Raw genomic sequence first — 17,846 nt, 5'->3', positions numbered from 1 at the left:
AAAATTCCTACAGATACAATAGGGCCTTCGCACTGTAAGTGCTCGGACCCTAATAACTGCTGAATGCTACCAGCACATTGTGTTCATCTGTTGTTGTGAATTAGAAGAAGATGAAATCACTATTTAACTGGTGCAGAAATCCAGTAAATCTGAAGGGTTCACATACTTCCTAAGTACTTCCAAATCTACATGTATATCATCAATAATAGTAGAAAATTATATTACTGGGATAACAAGTAATGATTGACCAGAGATGTGTTGCCAGTGAGGAAGTTTGTTCTTTACTGATGTCTTCACTTTGACCATTGCAATGATGTCGTCCTAAAAATTATCCTCTAAAGACGACATCATCCATATTCTTCTCCTCAAATATTTGTAGTATACCATAAACTCCTACATGCTTCTCTTTTGATTCCTCTGTTCAACAACAAGTGTGGAGTTTGGATGCAGCTAGAGGGCAGCATGTGTCTCTGCAGTGTGGACACATCTTTATAGAAGTTGGTTTAAACATCCCTCTACACTTATGATTGTAGTCAGTTGAATTAAACAAGGCTTGTGAGTTTTAGAAGCGTTAATAGGCTTGAATGTGTCATATTTCACTAGCTGTGATTGACAGGTACAAGAATATCCTATTTCTTCTTAATAAACCTTCAGCAAAACTATTCAATGTAACTGTATTAAGCCATCCGTTTTGACGTCCAATTCAGCAATTGGCTGCTGGTGATGCATCAGGACATAAACTAACCTGCTGTTTTTACAGCGACACAGCTGATAAATTTGTACTCTCAGGGATTGGGAAACATATTTACCTTTGAGTACCTTTATCTAGGTGGCTTACGTCTCCTGAAGCGTCTCTGTGTTAGGCAACCACTTCAGCGGGTTCGTAAAACATTTCAGTGTGATGGAAACAAACAGCAGCTCTGTTTTCTATCAATGACAAAGAAAAATGACGAATAACGTAATAATGATACACGACAAAGCTCAATTTAGAGACTGCCGTTCCAAGCACTGCCAGAACTACTGTCAGTCATTTCCGAACAGTCTGTGAAATGGTTTTGTTCTGTTTCAAGTACCAGGGGAGCAGTCAGCCAAACTCAACTGAGCACTGATGATCAAACTTTGGAAAACAGCGAAAAGTGACCATCCAAGGTAAACAGGAAAATAATCTTAGCTGGATTGAAATATGTTGTCTCTCCATGTAAACCGGGTCAGGCCCCGATAATTAATCATTTGTGTGTTCTGGAACATTTCGTTTCAGCGCAAAGCTGAAGTTCAATCATCACAAAAACAACAAAGAAGCGAAAAAGCAGAGCATTTCAAAAACAAACACAGTTAATGGATGACATTTTTATTTGGACTCCTTCAGTGTCAAACAGAAGCTTTAATGCATTTTCCAGCAATTTTTTTTCATTATTATTGCAAAATGTGAGTTTTGGACTCGTTGAGAATTTAATTTGATTGGTGGATCTTTTTTTATTAAAAAAGACTTGGTCTTTCCGTCCTATTTTTATGAATACATGTAATAGACAACGCATTATGAACATAGTTGAAATGATTGGGGGAAAAACTGCTTCATTAATAATCAAATTGGTAGATAAAACCACTTCGTGACTGCCAATAAGAAGAAGTAGATGATAGATGGATGGTTAAAACCAGTACTCGAATTGAGGGGGGATGAGGAAATAAAAACGGTCCAAATCATCCCCCTGTAAAACTGCCATCCCCCCTTTCCATCCCTTATGTCATTTCATCAATGAATGTTGTTTTACTGCTATTTCAACATTTAGACTCATCACCAGAAAAATAACACCAGAAAAATTACTTATTTGACAATTTTCACCTGTTTCAAGTAAATTTTCACTTGAAATAAGTGGCCGGTGGAACAAGATTTATCTTCTTGTTCCAAGCAAAAAAATCTTGTTCCACTGGCAGATTTGTCTGCTAATTTTAAGTGAAAATCTACTTGAAACAGGTGAAAATTGTTGTTTTTTCCAGTGATGAGTCTTGTTTTAAGTGTAATGAGATTTTTTTTACTAAAATGAGACATTTTAACTATAGAAATAAGACAAATATTCTTTTTAAAATTTTGAGTTTTTGCAGTGATCCATTTTACTTATCCTGTGAAGGACAGAGGTAAACTGTTTTTTATTGTTGTGTTTTGATGTATTTGATGTAAGCCCAGTGAATATTTAAAGCTTACAGAAAGCTGCATTTAACTGCTGCTATGTCATTCCTGCAGTATTCCTGCAGCTGTTTTGGTCAGTGCTATTATTTGTAATATATTATATTATATTATTTGTAATCAGCACAAATTATCTGTCCCTATATGATAAAATCCACCATCCCCCCTGAATTCTTTTTACAACTCGAGTACTGGTTAAAACCCAAATCTCCATTTACATGAAGCCACTTTCTCTTCTTTGAAAATCACAATAAAATTGCAATAAAATGCAAAATAAGAAAGATACCCAACAAAACCAGTGTAGATAACATACTCAAGTTATCCTCGGGATCCAAAATCCTTTTTGATAAGCATTGCCTAAACGAGGAGCACTGGATCGAAGCGTATGATCTCTAGTTTTATGACAAGTTCTTGGGACTGATAACAAGTTCTGTTTTAAACATTCGGTTTGGCTCAATGTGTTCTGCAGAATCCAGCAGCTGATGTCAGGTGAGTTCTGGCTCCTTCCTCTATTTGTAGTTAGGGTGGATGTGAGGCAGAGGTTCTGGGGAAATCTGGGAAATGCATTAACCTGCTCTTCTCTCCAGGGGGCGACACAAGCAGGAAACTCGGGCCTGATATTCTGCTGCGTACATTCTGGTCCTTAACTTCGTAGCACTAAGAAGTGATTATTGATGGTGTCTGCCGTTAATGTTAACATCAAGAGGATAAATGTCCTTTTCAAGGACCTAGAGCCAGATTTTAAATTCCTCTTTTATAAGACTATTTGCTAAAGTGCTGAACCTTTACGACTGAAATGACCTTAAATGGCTGCTTCAATGCATTTCATAGCTGAAAGTCAAATATATACTTTTTTCTGACTTTTATTTTTACCTTTCAGATGTTCTTGGGTGCCCTTGTTGTTTTTATCCACGGACTGCTTCTGTTAAATGTTCACTAAAATCCAAATGCAAAAACAAGGCCTTCTCTTCAGGGTCTGGAGGGATTCAGCCCATGCTGGACTAATCTATCTCCCATAAAGATCCAGAGGGGTCTTGAGGCTTGGAAACACAACGAGATGAAGCTAGATTTAAAAAAAATTATAAACAAAACGGCATTGAAAAGAAATGACACTCCTGAAATATATATGCATATAAACTTGAAAAATGAATAAATAAAACAGCATTCACCTGGTTTGGGTCCTTCAGCTGGTGTCCCGTCCCTCAGGTTCTGCATTGTTTTATTTGGTTGTTGAGGACAAGAGTGGTGACCGAGAACTGCAAAAAACCAACTGTGCGCTCTCATTGGTGATGGTTCTGTCATATACAGCCTCAACTTAACTATCCACTCGGCTTTATCATCTACTTTACTGCAAAAAGCACCATAAAGAGTGAGATGAGCACCATGGACCTTTTGTGATTGAGAGGGTAATTAATTAGGAATGTATATGCTACGGTAACACATTCAGTCAGTAATATTCTTATTGACATTAATGTAAATGTACCTGTTGTACTAATCTTGTTGGACACAGTGAGGACGGTGCTCAGTCTTCATATGGTGATGGGTTAAAATGACTAAAGTGTACAGACTAAGTGAAAGTAAAAGTGCAATCTCAAGATCTGGAGCTGCAAATAAAAACCCACGTAACGCTGGACAAACATTGTCCATTTAAAGTCCATTTACTAAACGTAGCTTTAAAGATCTTAGAACACAGGAGAGTGGACCAACAGTAAAACTGGGAATTTATTAAACCCATAAATGAAAAAACAGAAAAACTTGGTTGTGATTTTGACAACTGTCAAGGATCAGCTGACATTTACATCTGCTCATTGTTTTTGTCTTCAGTGCAAATGTTCTTGAAGGTCTGTTCTCAGACCTTCAACATAATACGAGATCCAGTTCGTCGCGTGCAGAGGGAGAGAATAACTCCCTTCGGTGGCACTTTTGGGCATTACAACATTGTGGCACCTTTATATGCATAAAAAGTTTAATGATGCCCATGAAACATAAGACAGCAGTTTAGAAATAGAGTTATTTTAAGCTTGAACTTTTAACCCAAAGTCTCTGTTAAAACAAAACATGGCCTGATAGTAATCCAAATGCTTATTTTCACTGCCGGGATTTGAAAGGACCTCTTAAGAAACGGCGTCCGTTTCATCTGTGGCGGTGATCTCGCTGCCAGGCCAACGTCAACATGGGCTCCTGCTCGTCTCAACAAGAAAAACTGGACGGTTGCATAAGGCTCCCGTGTGGGGCGTCAGACTGACCCACAGAAAACAAAGGCCTTTCCTTTTCTATTTAGATGAGTAGGAAGGTCTTTCAGTCACCTTTCGTGGGATATTCACAGAAGATGTGTAGTTCAGTGAATAGGGTTGCCACCTTTCAGAAATAGAAATAAGGGACACCCTGATTTCAGCAGCGCAGGAGCCAAAAAAAAAACCCCAAAACTTCTAAACTGAATAAAAATGTGTTTATTTTATATGAAAAAACTAAATGCTTTGATTTAAAGTTTAAAGTGCTTTAATAGCATTGAACTTGCATGACTGTACAGACAGACAACCATACTAGCAACTGAAATATCCTCCTATGCTGTGTACGTCCACGTCAGCCCAGATGTATAATATAGCCTACAGGTGAAGAATATGGTGTAAAAGTTAATTTATTTCAATAATTCAACTAGAATATGGTGTAAAAGTTAATTTATTTCAATAATTCAACTAGAATATGGTGTAAAAGTTAATTTATTTCAATAATTCAACTAGAATATTGTGTAAAAGTTAACTTATTTCAATAATTCAACTAGAATATGGTGTAAAAGTTAATTTATTTCAATAATTCAACTAGAATATGGTGTAAAAGTTAATTTATTTCAATAATTCAACTAGAATATGTTGTAAAAGTTAATTTATTTCAATAATTCAACTAGAATATAGTGTAAAAGTTAACTTATTTCAATAATTCAACTAGAATATTGTGTAAAAGTTAATTTATTTCAATAATTCAACTAGAATATGGTGTAAAAGTTAATTTATTTCAATAATTCAACTAGAATATGGTGTAAAGGTTAATGAAAATACGGTACAAATCGTGTCCCGTATTAGTTCAATACGGGACGCAACATTTTTTTCTCAAATAAAGGACAATTCCGTATTTTACGGGACGGGTGGCAACCCTATCAGTGAATAAAACATACGTTGCTGTTAACAGTTATGACTTTATGTAAACTGTATTTGCGGGTAGCGAGGTAGCAGTCAGTTGTAATTTACCTAAAGTTATGATTAAAGGAAATAAGAGCTTAACGCTTAACAGCTTAGCCAAACACTGATAACTGGCTCGCATTCACGGCTAGCAGCAGCCCTCGCCACCGTCCAGTCAATGAAGTGTTTTGCTAGAAAATATTGGGTCTGAGCTGAATGATCCTCTTTGTGACTAATTATAGAACATGTGCTGGTTTGTGAGCCACACCGAGGGGCAGCGGGGATGTGTGTGTTCGCGTGTCCGAGGAGCTCAGCAGCAGCAGGATCGTAGAGGTTTATTGTTCTGAGAGCTGCGGTGGCGAAGGAGACGGGAAAACTCAGGAGGTTACTGCCATTTAAGTCCAGAAACTTATACTGAGGAGTCTTTGTCCTCCACTCACTCAAACACACAAACCTATTTCATATTGAAGCAGCATCAGATTTCAACTTTATCACATTTTTGACTTGGAACAGTAGAAAGCCTCCTTTCTTCTTTTTTTTTTTGTAAAGTATGATTAATAACTGCAGTTACCAGGGTATTTACAAGTAATTATAAAAGATAATATGGCATAAAAAAAACATATTATGTTCTGTATGACAATATGATACATTTGTGTAATGACTCTTTTACCTGAGAGAGCATCACTGTGCACTTTTCATACCGCTACTATTTGATTTAGTTTTGTAGAGAACAACAAAAACAAAAAGGATTCGTTTTCAAATACACCTCACAGCCTGTCTGTGTATGTAAATAATGCTGGAAAACCAGACGAGATCTTATTTAAATAATTTTTGCAGTTTCTTTGGCTCGATTGTGTCACTGTGGTTTATCAAGAAAACAGGACACACTTGTTGCAAAAGTTAGAAACGTGGTGTTGAACATGAGTCTAAAGCAAAGTGTAATATATTTGACGGTAATTTAAACTAAATGGCAACATAGGAAAACTTAGAACAAAAAATTTAATAAAATCTCCCCACATGAGACAGTTTTTCGTTCTTAAAATTGTCTGTTTTGTTTCTCCACCGTTCATCCAGTCTGTCCGTGCAAATCTCGTTAGATTTTATGCTCCTTAAAAGCAAGAGTCAGATAGGTGATCCTCTTTTATGTTTATGACTCTGAATGGAGCCACCTGGGGAGCCACAACGACGCTGCACAAACTCACTGGTTCTGCAGCAGGTTGCTGCCAGTTTTCCACCACTGAGCTTTCATGGTTCAGTTCTGTCAAAAACTGTCACTATCTACTTCACAAGAAAATAGTCAAAGTTCTGGGGTCCAACCCAAATTGAAATACCGGTACGTTCAACGGGTAAATGATGAGACTTGTGTTCATGTGGCTGTGGTACATCCCACCCACACGACAGCGTTCCAGGCTCAGCCCCTTACCTTTTGAACAAACACCGGTGGAACGTTACAGAGAGTCCAAGCCATTGATTTTGCTTCCCAGATCCAAATGGATAACCTCTGACTTAGGGCTGTTCGATTTTGCCCAAAAATAAAATCTCGATTTTTTTCTCTCAAAATCCGATTTTCGATTACGATTATTTTGTGAATTGACAAAAGGCAAAGAAATGATTTCAAATATGTTTTTTTATTGAACATTTGCCCCATTGGGCTTTAAGTGCAAACTTTGCTCTTATTAAACCAAAAATGAATGAATAAAGTGCAAAACTCTGTAAAATAAGTTGAAAAAAAGTTTTAAAAAATATAATAAAATATAAAGTTTTATCTCTGAAAAAAAAAATCAGCAAATCAGCACTTGCAAACATACAGTAAGTTATATTACCAATTAAATAAAACGTGTGCAGACAAGGAGAAAAAAAAAAAAAAAAAAAAAAAAAGTGAAAAATCGATTTTACGATTTTCACGTTTTAACATCGTTCTAATTATGTAATCGCGATTACGATTTAAAATCAATTAATCGAACAGCCCTACTCTGACTACCTTCTCATGAGATGCTCAAACCAATCGAGTTGGTTTGGGCATCAGGTTGAAGCAGCTGAGGTCTGGATATCAAACCTCTCCTGGGCAACCAGCGGCTTGAGCTTGGTGTCCACCGGTGGGGTTCACAGAGGTGGCTGTGGGGAGCCGTTACCTCCACGGCCCAGTCCTGCATGAGCAGCAGAAAATAGATGAGCGGATTATCTGCATGATGTTCCCGATCCATATCAGGCCTGGCTTTCACTTCAAAAGACCCAATTACCTGACTGCAGTTGGTCTCTGCCAAAATGTACAGTAAAGGCTTGAACCTAAAAGAATGAATAACATGCTTCAGATGTTTGGCCCAACATGCATCAGCTGGAGACACTCCTGAAAGTATCTGGATGAGAGCGCGGGGGTAGAGACAAAGTGGGCATAGAGAGAAAGAACAGATGCCGCAAAGAAAAGACAACCAGACAAACAGAGATGTAAACGGAGAAAAGAGCCTTTGTGCTCTGCTCCATATGTTGACTCATGACTCTAATCTGAGGCTGTGATGAACACACTCTGACTGCCAGTTAGAAGATAAACTCCTGAAGGAGCGTCTCTCGGGATTGAAAGACAGGAAGGTGGCTTTCATGCTTCCTGTCTGATCCGTTCGCTGAATATAAACACATTCCTGACATTATCATTAGCCCTCTGATAGCCTACAGGGATACTGACAGGCACACGGGCAGATCAGGGACTGTGTGTGTGTGTGTGTGTTTGTTTGAGAGTGTGTGTGTGTTTATTCAAAGCCTTCTACTGGCAGGAATTGCTGTAAGACTTAACCAGGTGTTTGCTGTTGAGCGTTTTTACGATGGGGCAGGACTGGAATGTCCCGCTGCAACACACGCCCATCATGGCCATTATCATCCCTTCAAAAACACAGAGAGCAAGAATTTGGGTGTGTTTCTTGCTCTCTCTAATCACTGGGATGAGCAGCAACCGTTCAAGCGAGACAAAACACATCAAAGCAAAACACAACACATAAGGTGGGATACTCGGAGAGGAAAGTTAACTTGCTCATAACTGCACCTGGATATGTAATGATACATGTTCTAAGCGGCATACTGACACTTACATTTAGCAAAACATGCATTCATTTTGAACGCAAATGCTCAAAAGTTGTAACTAGCAATTTGTTGCCAGAAATGTAAATAAATATTCAGTCATAACTTTGTTTTTAATTGGTGTTGAATTGTATGAAGATCAGATATGTTTTTGTAGCCTGAAGATTTTCATCTAAAAACGCATGTCCTCTGGAGGAAATAGTCAACACAATACACACTCAAGCATATCATTTATGACAAAAAAAAAAAAATCCATATTAATATAAACACCCACTTGAAGGATATACAGTATACATTATCTACAAAATATGTGCAGGTTAAGGCGGTACTATAGGCATAATTTGCAGGTGGGGATATACTATCTGTAATTTACGTATAGTATGACGTATGTGGTTTGGACAGTCTGATCTTTGGTTGACTAATCAAATTCAGCGTCTTCCATCTGCACTCTTTAGGTCAGTATGGCCCTTGTGAGCATTACACTTATTCTGCTGTTCTAAATTAAAAAAATGCTGTTAAACAAAAGTTGAAAAATATGACATTTTATTCAGTTGAGTCAATCTAAAGATTTGGATTTATTTTGTTTTTTTAAAGATACCGTAAAGCCTTTAACCCTTTTTAATCAAATGGAATTGAGTGTTTTTCTCCACTCTGTATCATGTTTTTGTTTTTATAAGTAATATAGATAATTCTTTAGAATTTTAATTTATCATTGTTATTCATGGACTGCTTCAAAATACAAAACAGTCTGTCCTATGGCAAAAAAATCAAATCAGGGATCATGAGTTATTTCTTTATTTATCTCTGTTTGATGTTAAACCAAACTCAGGTTTTGAGTTAGGAATTAAATTATGACATATTTAAAATCAGTCATTATCTATTATTGTTATTGATTTTATTGTTATTATGCTGCTCTATCAAATATAGTTTTTCTACCCACTTTTCAATCACTTTTTGACCTCCAGACCTGTCACTATTTGACTCAAAGTTCATTTGATGTCTAATGTACACAGTTCTTCATCTGGACTTCCTTCTTCACCTCTGACTCCCCGTCTATCTCCTTCACAGTTTGTTCCAGCTCCAATTGAGCCACATCCAGCTGAAAACATCCCGCCTGTCCGATTTGTGTCTTCAGGATGATGATAATGAGACAGCTTGGAGTGTTGAGTGCCTTTGTCCTGCTGACCCTGGCCGTCCTCACTGCAGCCAGACCAAAAGCAAGTAAGTTATCGTAATGTAAAGTTGAGTGCCATCTGCGTAGTTAAGGTAACCTATTGTTACTTATTATTGTAGCTACTGGAAGCATGTAGATGTTAAATAGGAGGGGTCTTAGGATAGTGCCTTGGGGAACTCCACGTGTCATTTTTGTGAATTCACCAGCACTGTGGTTCTTCTGGGGATGTCATTGACAACGACAACCTGACTGGAAGATGTTTAAGCGGTTTGTCAGAGTTAAGAAGGTGTTTAACTGACAAAATACAGCTTTTTCAAACCTTACTGATGAACGGAAGTTTTAAGATGGGCCTGTAATTTGTAATTAGCAACTTGTCCAGACTGTTCTTTTTCAACAGGGGTTTGATGACTCTTGTTTTCAAGGTCTGAATGGAAAACACCTGACAAAAGGGATGAGTTTATTATTTGAATCATATCAGATGCTGTGAAGGGTAAAATGTTCTTAAAGAATACTGTGGGTAAAATATTGAGACAACCGGAGGAGTTTAGCTGATCCATAGACGTAAGCAAGACTTTTTTCAGTCTTAAGATCAATCCTCTACATTTTGGTGTAATTGACTCTACATCTGCCGATTGTATTTCTATAATCAGAAAGTAAGTTTAGAAATATTTGAAAAATTAAATATATAAAAAAAGAAAAATTGTTGGAATCCGACTAATCACTGAAACTCAATTCAAACCAAAAACTGGTTCCACAGTGAATCTTTTCTGTTTCTGATTCTAGTTTAAGTTCAGTCTCCACGTAAAAGTTTGGCTCATGTATGAAACGATTGTTTTTTAAATTATGAATCCACAGCCCAAACACAGCTTCACCTCATAAAACATTCACGACTGCAGTGTTTTTGAACCATGGTAATGTTACAACGCTGGGGTGAGTCAGATGCGTTAAAGACTAAAACATGTGTCTTGTGGCAGCTGAAGCTACGGAAAAGCAGTTTCAGGTGCTGAAAGTGGTAAAAACTTTGCTTGTGTTCAAGGACGGCCTCTCATGCTGCTTTGGGACAAATAGCAGAGAAAAGGTAGTAAAAACAGGATGTGAGGTTACTCATCATCTTTTATTTTTGTTGCCTACAGTTTTCAGCAAATATCTGACAGGAAGAAACTATTCAGGAATAGTTCATGTTTTTTTTTATTATACTGTAATTAAACTGGACATTAAAGCCAGCAATTTAACAGTTGATTTTTCTGCTAACTCTGTTTTTTTTAGGTAAAAATATAAACATAAAAACTTTTGTTTTAAACCATTCCTCCAGATCCTGACCAAAAGTGTAAGTCCGGTCCGATGGATCTGGTCTTCCTCATCGACAGCTCCCGCAGCGTTCGATCTCATGAGTTTGAGACCATGAGGAAGTTCATGATTGACATCATAAAGACACTGGACATTGGACCTGAGGCCACCAGAGTGGGAGTTGTTCAGTACTCCAGCCAGGTACTGCAGACATACAGAATCCTGACCCAAACAGAACTTTTTTAATCCTTTATTTCTTCGCTGGTTTATCTAAGGGGATAGGTTTAACCCGGTAGACGGGATGAAGACATGCTCACTCTCACAGCTACCGTCTTCTGTCCTCAGGTTCGCAGCGAGTTCTCTTTGAAGACCCACGGCAAGCTGGAGAGCATGGTGAAAAGCATCAATGAGATCATTCCCCTCGCTCAGGGAACCATGACTGGACTCGCCATCAGATATATCATGAATGAAGCGTTTACTGCCGAGCAAGGAGACAGGCCCAAGGTACCGCCAGTTCAAGTGTCTTACAGATAACATATGATGGCATTTTTCCTGGAAGATCAATGAAATATTTGTGACATGCTGCTGTCAAAATCTTACCAAGATAAAGTGAAAAAGTGTGAATTGGTTCAGCTAAGTCGTTACATCTCACAGCAGTCTGTGATGTCACAGAACCCTTCAAATCTGAGCAGTATATCTTCAGGCTTAGACCAAACCAAAACGACAGGGTTTCATTATGTTTTTGAAGCAGCAGTCACTTCAGACAACTAGATGTATGCTCTCAAACAAAAGGAAAAGGGATTTGTTCTCTTACATAGGCAAAACTATATCAAATTAGACATAATTTCATTGCATTTTTTAAATCCACTTCATTGTCATAAACACAATACAAAGTTTAGGCTAATGATTCCCGTAGTTTCAAAAGATTTAGTTCGCTGCCGGCAGCACGGTGGCTTGGTGGTTAGCACTGTTGCCTCACAGCAAGAAGGTTCCTGGTTCCACTCCCAGGCCCGGCGGGGGTCGCTCTGTGTGGAGTTTGCATGTTGTCCCTGTGCTTGCGTGGGTTCCCTCTGGGTACTCCGGCTTCCTCCCACAGTCCAAAAACACTCGTAGTAGGTTAATTGATGACTCTAAATTGCCCGTAGGTGTGAGTTTGTCTGGTTGTTTGTATCTATGTGGCCCTGCGATAGACTGGCGACCTGTCCAGGGTGTTCCTCACTGCCTCTCGCCTGAAAATGAGCTGGGATAGGCTCCAGCAGACCCCGTGACCCTGCAAAGGATATAGCGGGTATAGAAAATGGATGGATGGATAATTTGTTGCCGAACACAGTGATATGACGCAACGTGGAATGACACTAACATGAAAATCTGAGCAACTGGTTTACCTAATAAAGTGGTGAGTATAAGTTTGGAGGTGATTTGGTCGTGATGTTTTCATTCAATTCAATTCAATTCAATTTGTATAGCGTCTAATACAACAAAAGTTGTCTCTAGGCACTTTCCAGAGACCCAGAACATGACCCCCGAGCAATTATTACATAAACAATGGCAGGTAAAAACTCCCCTAGTGGGAGAAAAGCCTCTCTGAAGAGGATCTGATCCTGAAGCAGGCTGTGCTGGTGTATCTGATTTTCAACAGGTCTGCTTGCTTCCAACTGCACTGATTTATTTCTGCAAGGCTCCTTTAGACAAATGTTAAATGTTTGTAGATTGTAGTAAGATGCAGCCACTAAAGGTTTCCCTTCAGCAACACACAATTATGTCCGACACAACCAGTTTAGCTCGGTTATTAGGCACTGGTGACAGCGCAGCACACATTTGCAGGTCATCAGACCCCTTCCAGTCCTAGGTGTTACTGTTTAAATAGAAGAGATGTTAACAGGCTGAGTGATGACAGCTGGGCCACTTCCTGCTGCTGCAATCACCTGTAGCGCTGCCACACAGCGCCACTAGTCGAACCACACCCCACCAAAACATCGATTAGGAAAGAACTTGGAACGTATTGGTGTCATTTGTGATTTTGTAACCAGTTATTTTTCATTTCAGTAAATCTGGACCAGGGATGGGCGGTATGGACTAAAAAAATTATCACAATAATTTCTGGCATTTATCCCGATAACGATAAAAATGGCGATAAAAAAAATACCAATTCCACTCCACCTTTTTAATTATAAATCTATCACCACATTCAGTCTTTGGAGCCCCCAAATCACTGCTCTAAAAGATACTAAATGCTACTAAACTACACCAATGGGAATTTATCGTTCTTTCTTTCTTTCTTTCTTTCTTTCTTTCTTTCTTTCTTTCTTTCTTTCTTTCTTTCTTTCTTTCTTTCTTTCTTTCTTTCTTTCTTTCTTTCTTTCTTTCTTTCTTTCTTTCTTTCTTTCTTTCTTTCAGGCTCATATCTATCTTTCTTTTTTTCTTTCAGGCTCATATCCTTCCATCCTTCCTTCCTTCCTTCCTTCCTTCCTTCCTTCCTTCCTTCCTTCCTTCCTTCCTTCCTTCCTTCCTTCCTTCCTTCCTTCCTTCCTTCCTTCCTTCCTTCCTTCCTTCCTTCCTTCCTTCCTGTACGTTGTGCATGGATTTAACACAGAACCATAAATCAGCTTTACACAAAAACGTCATCAACGGGAATTTATCGTTTTTACCGCGGGAATTTTTTTGACGGTTTATCGTGAACGGTAAAATATCGCCCATTCCTAATCTGGACTATGAGTTCATATCTTATATGTTCTGCTAAAGATTTTTTTTTTTTGCAAAGATGCCTGTTGATTTTCTTATTTCTGAATATAACAACTTCCCACCCATACCGCCTTACCTCTCACCTCCCTCTTTTACCTGTGACTTCATCTCATTTTTAGGCCCCCAACGTGGCGGTGATCGTGACGGATGGACGTCCTCAGGACCGCGTGGCCGAGGTGGCGGCTGAGGCCAGAGAGAAAGGCATTGAGATCTTCGCAGTGGGAGTGGCCAGAGCTGATATGACGTCACTGAGGGCCCTGGCTTCTCCCCCCTTCGAAGACCACGTCTACCTGGTTGAGAGCTTTGATCTCATTCACCAGTTTGGGCTGCAGTTCCAGGACAAGCTGTGCGGTAGGACTGACAGACAGGAACCTTGATCTCTGAAAAGAATAAGCTATAGTTTTTGTTACTACCTTTACCGATAACATTTCATAATCTTCCAAAAGAGATATATTATGACCCTTTTAAAAAAAAAAAAAAGCTGAAACAATGATCTTAATGAAATGTCTGTGACATGCTTCGGTCAAAATACCACAAAGGTAAAGTACATAAGGTCCTTCTCAACAAGAATGTATCGATCAGTTCATAGTAGCTTGTTTTAGGGGGCGGAGTAAGCCATTTACTTACAGCATAGGCTATACTTCTTTTGAGATCAGTGTCTTTGCAACCCACTTTACAGGCGCAATAATGCAGAATAAAGTCAAATAAAGATACTCTGATCTGTCACAGAACCCTGCAAATCTGAATAGTTTGTAGTTGTTTTCAGACCTAAAAAAACCCTAAAAAGAAGTTTTTTCGGTTGCATTATCTCAAATTTGTTGAGATGATGGTGACTTCAAACGACCACACAAGTAGTCTTTAGTATAGAAAAAGTAATTTTCTTTCATAATATCTCCCTTAAAATACATTTGCCTTTGTAAGTCACTGATAAAAAAAACTTTCAATCCACAGCTGGAATCACATGGACTTTAGCACAGACCACTAAGGGAATAAAAGCTTTACCAAATTAAATCTCCCTTCAGTTAAAACTACACCGACCTAAGATAACATGAAGCACAGACCAAAACTCTTAAAACACCTGAATTTTGGGGAGTCTGGATTTAACATTATGTTTTCAAAGGGAAATCTCATCTAAAACCGCCTTCACATTTAATTCCTCTAATGGATTATTTTTATTGGAAGCCACCTGAGCATGAGACACACAAAAAGCTGGAGCCACGTCTCTGCAATTTGATCCGGCTGGTGTCAGCCTGAACAAAACAAAATTCTTTATTTAATTAAAAACACCGAATGTCTATCACGAAGGGGGGAAAAAATGTCCATGCCCACCTCACCCCAAACCCAATACCTTTTCATAACAGACATCTCAAATCCCTTAAGTGCCAGATATTTCCACATGCTGCTCGAAACTGGACGGCTTGGGTAAAAAATAGGGCTTACCTCAGCGGGAGATGGAAAGGACAGACAGAAATATGTGTAATCTGTGGCTATGATGAGGTGGTGTGAGGTTCAGGTTTAACACCTGAAGGTGCTCCAAAGCTGAAAGTGTGGATGTCATCGCTGTATCTGCAGAAGTCATGAGGAACTGAGACTACATCATCTTCATACAACTTGTTGATTGATAGTTGATGCCATAGCTGTTAATGTAGGTCTCTCACACATTGACATTACAAACCTCATGGAAATACTTTTGATTATCTTGAGACTGATAGTTATCCCAAACTCACGCTGATTTTATGACTTTGATTTCTTCCGCGCTGCAGGGCTGGATCTGTGTGTGGAGTCTGACCACGGCTGCGAGCACATCTGTGAGAGCTCCCCGGGTTCCTACAGCTGCCTCTGTCTGCCCGGATACACTCTGAATGATGACGGGAAAACATGCACAGGTAAGAAGTGGAACGCCAACGTTTAGCATTGACTCGCTTTTGGGGCAGTTCCCAGTGGCCAGTCCAGGAACTGCAGCTTCTTTAACATCAATGCAGGAATCAGAAGGCTGGCACTTGCACAAAGACCTCTGCATGACGTCATGGAGAAATCAGTCGTCAAGAAATTACCCAATATATTAGGAAAAGAACTGTAGATGTTCACAAGTCTGGCTCATCCTTGAGTATAATTCCCAGAAGCCTGAAAGTCCAGCGTTCATCTCTTCATACACTACTACACAAGTGTAAACACCATGACAATACACAGCCATCATACTCCTCAGGATGGGGATGGTTTCTGTGTTCCAGATATGAAAATGGGAGAGTATAATTATCCACAGTGAAATACTGTATCTTCTGTGTTGGCATGAGCTGCGATATCACATAGCTTGGAGAAAGCCACTGTTCAAAAATCACCATTAAAATCCAGATTACAGGTGCATATAAGGATAATAACTTTATATTTCAGAGGCATTTTCTATGCTCTGATTAAGCTAAAATTGAACTTTTTTGCCATTATGATCATCGTTATGTTTGAAAGAAAAAGCCTGCAGACCTCAGAACATCATCTCAGTGATGTTCTGAGGTTCGGAGGAAGTATGGAGGTGGCAGCATCATGTTGGGAGGCTGCATTGTTCCAAGAGGGGATGGCATGTTTTATAAGATAGAAAGCATCATGAAAAAAAAGGTCACGTGTATCTGTTGAAGCAACGTCTCAAGACAACTGTCAACAAGTTAAAGCTTTGGTGTTGATTGATCTGATATTTGTGATATTTAAATGGACAAGCATCCAATTTAATTGTAAAGCAGCTTAAGACCAACAAAGAGCGGGTGCTGGAGTGGACATAACAAGCACTAACCTAAATCCTCAAGAAAATTTGCTCGAGGCTCTGAAAAGTCTTGTGTGAACAACAGGACCCAGAGACTTGACTCAGCTCAAGCGGCTCTGGCAGGAGGAAGGGGACAAACGTCCAACATTTGACTTTGATGAAAGCAATGAAATTCCTTTTTTTTTTTTTTTTTTTTAAAGTAACTTGTGACCGGAAAAGTATCCTGAACTTTACTGCCAGAAAAGAAAAAAAATTGTGTCCTTTCCAGAATCTATAAACTTGTGCTCGTAATGTTAATCAAAATTGCAGAGCACAATTCTGACATAGCTAAAGATTCAGGATGAGGCTTATTCTGCCATTTGCACAGGTGGGGGTAGTGAATGTGGAGTGAGGTCCATGTGCATGTCTCTCAGTCAGCTTTGCAACAAGATATTAGTAAAAATACACACCGCTACACAACCAAAAACACATATTTACATAAACTAGAGGCAGGTTAAAGAAAAAAGTCTGCATCATGATAATTGCACTATTGACTGATCCAGTTGTTGATGAATTTTGCTTGTTGTCTGTGTTTCAGCCATTGATCTGTGCACTGAGAGAAAGCACAACTGTGAACAAATCTGTATCAGCTCTCCTGGTTCCTTCACCTGCAACTGCAACAAAGGTTACCAGCTGAATGAGGACAAGAGGACGTGCTCAAGTTAGTCCCACACAGGGCCAAGAACCAAATGCATCGCGTGATCTTTACATGTGATGATGTCACACATCTGAGTTCAACTTTTGAGAACTCTATAATTACCAAAGTGAAATTATGCATTCATCTTTTATTTTGAAATGAATGTAGCTCCTTCATGAACCTGTGCAGAGGTTGGCACTACACTGCAGTTGGTCACAATAAAAGTATTTATATTAAATTACATTGAATAAGGTTGTTCTGCAAGAAAATACAAGTTACTGTACGTCAGCACAAAGGGGAGAAAATCCTGTCCAAATACAGACCTGTACTTCTAATCCCTCTCTAATAACGGGCAGCTTTTTTTTTCTTGGGTACAAAATTTCATCTGGGATATTTGCTTGGTCAGCAGAAGGTCTTTAATTCTGTGCTTTTTGCTGCCTTTCTCTCTCTTCCTGTCGGCGATTCTTCCCCACAGTGATCGAATACTGTTCGTTTGGGAATCACAGCTGTGATCACAACTGCGTGAATGTGCTCGGTGGTTTTTTCTGCACCTGTAAGGAAGGATACAGGCTGCTGGGTGATGGTAAAACCTGCCAAGGTGAGTGAGACACAAACACACGTCACAAACACATGATATTCAGTGCTGTGATAGTGTGGAGATACAATTTTATACGGACCCTAACTAACTTTTTTTAATGGTGTGATCACTGCTGCCTCTGGCTGCTGTTTCCCTGAGCACTAATCCTACACACGGCTTTGTCGAGGTTTGCTTTCTTGTTACTGTCCAC

At 39.0% G+C, this 17,846-nt stretch overlaps 1 protein-coding gene across 5 annotated transcripts in view; it reads left to right on the top strand.

Moving 5' to 3' along the window:
- matn4 (matrilin 4) overlaps positions 1-17,846 on the top strand; it is a 38,159-nt gene that overhangs the window by 9,939 nt on the left and 10,374 nt on the right. For 4 of the 5 annotated variants that reach the window (XM_061727045.1, XM_061727044.1, XM_061727043.1 and 1 more), the window contains exons 2-8: positions 9,496-9,648; positions 10,914-11,089; positions 11,234-11,392; positions 13,750-13,981; positions 15,394-15,516; positions 16,960-17,082; positions 17,534-17,656. In XM_061727045.1, coding sequence (XP_061583029.1) covers positions 9,564-9,648; positions 10,914-11,089; positions 11,234-11,392; positions 13,750-13,981; positions 15,394-15,516; positions 16,960-17,082; positions 17,534-17,656 — 1,021 coding nt within the window. In that variant the 5' untranslated portion in view covers positions 9,496-9,563. The remainder of the gene's footprint in view (positions 1-9,495; positions 9,649-10,913; positions 11,090-11,233; positions 11,393-13,749; positions 13,982-15,393; positions 15,517-16,959; positions 17,083-17,533; positions 17,657-17,846) is intronic. The other variant, XM_061727042.1, reaches the window with a different exon arrangement.

The sequence above is a fragment of the Cololabis saira genome, chromosome 8 (assembly GCF_033807715.1).
Source record: "Cololabis saira isolate AMF1-May2022 chromosome 8, fColSai1.1, whole genome shotgun sequence".
NCBI classification, from domain to species: Eukaryota; Metazoa; Chordata; class Actinopteri; order Beloniformes; family Belonidae; genus Cololabis; species Cololabis saira.
Note: the sequence above shows the minus strand (reverse complement) of the source record. Positions and strands in the feature narration are given on the sequence as shown.